This window comes from Quercus robur, chromosome 2, assembly GCF_932294415.1.
Source record: "Quercus robur chromosome 2, dhQueRobu3.1, whole genome shotgun sequence".
NCBI classification, from domain to species: Eukaryota; Viridiplantae; Streptophyta; class Magnoliopsida; order Fagales; family Fagaceae; genus Quercus; species Quercus robur.
Genome location: NC_065535.1, coordinates 84,590,771 through 84,596,804, shown reverse-complemented (window position 1 = coordinate 84,596,804; position 6,034 = coordinate 84,590,771). Strand labels below are relative to the sequence as shown.

General features: G+C 31.1%; 1 protein-coding gene across 1 annotated transcript; it reads left to right on the top strand.

Annotated features, from left to right (window-relative positions):
* The first annotated feature begins 1,456 nt into the window (after window positions 1–1,456).
* On the top strand, window positions 1,457–5,412 carry LOC126715466 (probable glycosyltransferase At3g42180). The gene is made up of 4 exons (XM_050416066.1): window positions 1,457–1,785; window positions 1,923–2,071; window positions 2,604–2,967; window positions 4,578–5,412. Exons 1-4 carry the CDS (start codon window positions 1,573–1,575, stop codon window positions 5,238–5,240), a joined length of 1,389 nt encoding a protein of 462 aa, XP_050272023.1. The 5' UTR covers window positions 1,457–1,572; the 3' UTR covers window positions 5,241–5,412.
* Window positions 5,413–6,034: the final 622 nt, after the last annotated feature.

Below are 6,034 nucleotides of genomic sequence, written 5' to 3'. Positions count from 1 at the left end.
TTTTTTGCATTAGAATTTCCCTCTTCACGAATCACTAGGGGTTTGATTGAAAAAACAAATGCCGTTCTTGACGGAATTTTTGGCCCTTTTTAAGCCATAAGCTCAGTTTATAACCAAAGAAATGATACAGAGAAAAGGTGACAAAAGAGCAAATGCTGAACCGACCAGCTGAGGCATTTTAAAGTTTTTAAGCCATAATCTCAGTCACCTTTGCTCACTGCTCAAGGAGATATAGACAATTAATTATCAATTACATGTGAAAGTCAAAACTCAAAAGCTTAGGAAGTGTTTAGTGCGTGCACTTAAAAACATGTGTTTTGTTATTTGAAAATATTTATGAGAATATGTGTGGGTGAAAAAGTATATGAAAATACGTGTAATGTTATTTAAAAACATATGATTTCTTTTGAAATAGCGTACCAAATACCCCTTATTTACATTGAGCAACGATGATAACACATGGTAGCGTCCATGTTTAGATTACTGATTTTGACTAAGTCAATATCTTATAGGCTCCTAGTACTAAAGAAAGTTCACTGTGGAAATTTTCTTAGCTGTTACTTGATTCATGAACTCTGGTATATATAATAAGGTTTCCTTAGAGTGGTTGTAAAGCCAACCATCATGCGAGATCATATGCTTGTGGGGTTAACATTGGCATGGTTTTGTAGACATATGGCTTGAATCAAGGAGTTTGACTCCTTGTTGGTTTTGGATTAAAAAAAAAAAGAGGAATTTTTATTCTTTTTGGTTACTATCAATTATATAAGTCTTGTCTCTATTTGATTTAAAATTTTATTTGAAATAAGATTTTTTTTTTTTTTTGGGTTTAAAACTCCTCCTATGACAATTTGGAAACTGACTTTGGCGTAAGTGTGTGAAAGAAGCTCTCTATTCGGCATGCCCTCTTATAGTTTGATTCTTTGATATTAATTTGTGGGTTGCAATTTAAAATAGTGAAAGAGGTTTTATTGCCCCTTGGTTTTGGATTTATAAGAAAGAGCTATTTTGATGTATTTGAGATTTAGATTTATAAGAGTGTCTTTATACTAATTTGTATTACCCCAAATTTCCAAATTTGATATAGTAAAATTTTTTTGATTCCTAATATTTGATTGAATTTGAGCTTCTGCTTTCGCTATTTTACAACAGGTTTTACCAAGACTTTCTATTCTACCAGAAGTAGCACCCGTACTCGTGGCTGAAATTCGTTTTTTTGGTTTTGTCGCCATGGCATTAATTTGCTGCGAATTTACTCAATTATCAACATAGTTAAATATCCCTCAAAAAAAACATAGTTAAATACAATGAGTATCGATATCAACGACCGATCTTTATTTCAAATGTAATTAAATGTAAATCACATGACCATGCTAATGGCCTTTCACTAGTCAAACACTTCCCCATATAAATTTTGATTTAGCAAATGTTGGCAAACTAAACTAAAGCTTGCAACATTAATGCAACTTCGATCTCTTACAGCCTATATGTGGTCTTTCACATATATCTTCATCTCTCTTGATAAGAAAACCCTACATAAGAGTGAGACAAAGAAGAAAAAAAACTGAAGCCATGGCAGGCTTTAGCTGCTCCATATCTTTTGTATTTATTCCATTTTCTCTAATTCTTTTCTTCCTCTTTTTTTCCTCTTCCTTAAACTTAGACTATTCCACTCTCTTTTCTTCTTCCTATCTTAGAAAAAGCCACCACACAAATCCACAGCAAGTATCCCAAGATGTGTTTCTTTCAACCAATTGCAATACATATAAGGCTGGTAATATCAAAGTAAGAAACATCTAAATTTTGCTAACTTTTTGTTTAAATTTCATGATTGATATTGCTCGTTGTTTAATCATTGCTAGCTGTACTTTGAAATTTAATTTATTTTTTATTTTTGTTAATGTATATTCTATGACCTGAAGAAAAATAGCTTAAAGACAATTGAAGTAGGTTTAGCTAAAGCAAGGGCCGCGATACGTGAAGCAATTCGGACAAGAAGATATATGTCCAAGAAGAAAGAGACCTTTATCCCTAGAGGTTCCATTTACAGAAATCCATATGCTTTTCATCAGTTAAGTTTGAAAATTTCAGAACTTCCTTTATTACTGTTTGCTAGTATTAACGATTTGAAAAATGTTAAATTTAGTACAAATTTTACTCTAAAATCATTATAATAAATTAATGTTGCAATAAATGTGATTGATCTTACGTTTACAACATAATAAATCAATAATGAGTGATTGTATATAGATATTACAAATTTGGTTCCATAAGCTTATAAATTAATGTGTCATCAAGCACAAAAAAATAAATAAATAAATAAAAATTTGAAACATTTTTTTTTATTATGTTGAGAAACATTTATTTATTATGTTGTTGAAATCTCAACAAGCATATTCATTGCCACACCATTTTTAAGTCTTTGTAATAAAATTAGTAGTAAATTGAATATTTTTCATAAACAAATTTTTTAAATATATTTTTGTTTTATGTTTAAAAGTTAATACACATCAATTTGTATAACATTTGTAATAAATAAAGCACAGTAACAAAATTATGGATGAGTAACAAAATTCTTGTTGGTATATTATGTAATCGATCAGGAGCCACATAGAGATGATGAAGAGGTTCAAGGTGTGGACCTATGGAGAAGGAGAGCAACCTTTAGTCCACAGTGGACCATTGAAGGACGCGTACGCCATAGAAGGGCAATTCATAGATGAAATAGAAAGCTATAAAAGTCCCTTCAGGGCTTGCAATCCTGAAGAGGCACACGTATTTTTCATGCCCATTAGCGTAACCAATATTGTTGATTATGTTTATATGCCTATCACCACAGACGCAGACTTCTATCGTGATCGTCTGCAAAAGATTGTGATGGACTACGTTAAGGTCGTTGCAAATAAGCACCCTTACTGGAACAGAAGCAATGGTGCTGATCATTTCATGCTTTCATGTCACGATTGGGTACGTACTTTCCGTTGTAATCGTACTGCATTATTAGTTAATTTTGGTATCCTAGGAGGAAGTTAATTTTTAAAACAATAAATCTAGGTACACATAAATGGTCTGCAATTGTGAATTTTTATTTTTTATACTTTAAAATTACTCTTTTTAAAAATATGATGAGTTGTAGTATCTATTACTATTACTTTTCCCAAGAAGCAAGACTTGTTTTGTAGTTTGTAAAGTCAAAATATAAACATGCTAAAGCTATTTGAGTTACACTTGTCAAAGGGCTAAAGCTATGTGAGTTGACCATATTTTCTATGGGGTGTCCGTGTCCCGTGGCCGTGGGTTCAACCCCATGATATTGATTAATACTCCCCATGTGGACTTATTAGAATTAATATTTCATCAAGTTTTAATTAAGCCATGTGAAGTCGTATAAAGAAAAGGAGGAAATAAATGATAACCCATGTGAGGCAAAGAAAAGGAAAGAATGGAACAAATAAATTACTCATAAATCAATCTTCGTGTGTATAGATTAATTTGTTAGTAATTAAGGTCATGGTAAGTCGAGTGTTTTTGGTGTGAAAGCCAAAGAGAGACAAGTGTGGTTTTTTGTTGGGGAAGAAAAATGTGTAAGGAGGGGCTGATGAGTTTGAGGTTTTCATTTGGATGATTTTTAAGCACAAAAATTTGAGAAACGTTACGTCCACAAAATTTTCACAAAATTTTTATAGTAAATTATAGATGGAAAGTTATTAACTTATTATTGATTTTAATTTGAATTTACAACTTAAATTACTTTTTTACCTACTTGTAACAACTAATAACAACCTGACACTTAAAATTTGTTGTGAAAATATTGTGAACATAGCATTTTTTCAAAAATTTTAAAAAATTTGTGAGACATGGATTAATGAGTTCTTCCACAATATTTATTGAATTTCAATGGCCACTATAATTAACTTTGTTGAGTAAGTAGTTTTTGGCATAATTTTGAGTAAACATTTTAGCCTAATTAAGTAAATTTGTTTGAAAATGTCTTTGAGTGGAGTTGTAATGTGCCTTTATATTAGAACATTTTTCCCTCTCCCTTATATGTATGTGTTGTTTCTAATAAAAAAAGTAATTTTGTTTGAAAATGCCTTTAAGTGTCTCTTTACTTAAATGGAAAAAAAAATGTACATGATTAATTTCTTTTGAAATCGGCTTGGAATTTTTTTTAGGTCTGACTAAAATTATTTGTTGGATTTGCTAAATTTACATAAGACTAAGTTGTGGTCTAACACTTTCAAGCCAGAAACAATATAAATTCTACTTATACAGGGCTTTCATAATTTCTTGAAAAATACATAAAAAGACAATTAAATGCATGGCAAAAAATTTATATTATTATTATTATTATTATTTTGATGAAATTTATATTATTATTATTGCATCAAACCATTAGCAAATTGTATAAACGAAGTTATTATATTTTTATACTAAGTCACTTAATATTCTTTTTCTTTCTTTTTTTGAGAATAAAGTCACTTAATATTCTAAGTTCAAGAATCCTCATATTGGCCAGCTTGTCAGTTAAGCAATGTTTTCTAATATTTATATTCTTATATGTTTTCATAATACAGGGACCAGATATCTCAGTTGCCAACCATGAACTCTTCGAGAATTTAATTAGGGCCCATTGTAATGCTAACACCTCTGAAGGATTTCAGCCCATTAGAGACATCTCAATTCCTGAAATTTACATACCTAATGGAATACTTGGCCCACTTCTTCAGGGCCACGGCCCAAACAACCGCCCAATCCTCGCCTTCTTTGGTGGTCAGGCTCATGGAGACATTCGTGAAATCTTACTCAAGAATTGGAAAGACAAAGACAGTGATGTACAGGTCCATGAGTACCTTCCTCAAGGCCCGAATTACACCAAAATAATGACCCAAACTAAGTATTGTTTGTGTCCTAGTGGATTCGAAGTGGCAAGTCCTAGAGTTGTGGAAGCAATATACAAAGGGTGTGTTCCAGTTATAATTTCTGATAGTTATCATTTACCATTTAGTGATGTCCTCAATTGGGGTCGATTTTCAGTACAAATTCCAGTGGAAAAGATTCGAGAAATTAAGAAGATTTTGCTAGGGATTCCCCATGAGAAGTACAAGAAATTACAAAAGAATGTAATAAAAGTGCAAAGGCATTTTGTGCTAAACCGGCCGGCTAAGCCATTTGATGTCCTTCACATGGTGCTTCACTCGGTGTGGTTGAGGAGACTTAACTTCGCACTCCCTGCTTGATTGGCTTAGGAGATTTAATGTTATCTAGCATGATAACTTGATTACATTGATCAGCTATGTGTATAGAACTTTTGTTGTTCGACTGAATTCAGGGACGGAACCAGGATTCAAACTTAAGGAGGCCAAAGTTCTTTGTTCAAGAATTTTAAAAAGTTAGAATATTAATACTAAAGGTTGACAACGATGTATTATTAGCATTAATTTTTAATTTTTTTGTATTTTTTCTTTTTAAAAAAAAAAAATCAATAATAGATATTATAATCAAGAATAAATTAATGCTAATAATGCATCGTTAAAGTAAATTTTTAAAAGACACCAACTAATCCAAGTGAGCAGTAGATCTTTAAAAAAATAAATTTTTTTCATGGATTGAGTTAAAGACACCAACTAATCCAAGTTGCTGGTGACACTAATTGGTGTGTGGATGGAGTAATTAGCAGCATAGGAGTTGTTTCTGTAACTATGGGGTGGAGTTACTTGAGAGGGACAAAAAGCTCTCAAATGAGAGATAGAAATTGGATAGAGGTTATTGGGTTTTTGTGATTTGTTTTGCTAAGATTTATAATTGATTTGTTATATATATATATATATATATATATATTTTTTTTTTTAACTTAGACCATGTCCAAAGAATATTTTTTTTTATTATCTGAATATGTGAATTATTTTGTAGATTCTCCTTGTGTTTGGATCTGTAAATTGTACAAATGTTTAACTAAATGTAGACAAGGGATAATTTGATAATTTTTTTTCATTTTTGTTTTATGGGTTAGCTTGTAAATTGTTTGGGAGAG

Excerpts from the sequence above, each read along its gene's own strand:
- LOC126715466 (XM_050416066.1), top strand. The coding sequence starts at position 1,573 with ATGGCAGGCTTTAGCTGCTCCATATCTTTTGTATTTATTCCATTTTCT. Across the intron at positions 1,786-1,922 it reads ATAAGGCTGGTAATATCAAA|AAAAATAGCTTAAAGACAAT; the intron begins GTAAGAAACATC and ends TATGACCTGAAG. Across the intron at positions 2,968-4,577 it reads TGCTTTCATGTCACGATTGG|GGACCAGATATCTCAGTTGC; the intron begins GTACGTACTTTC and ends TTCATAATACAG.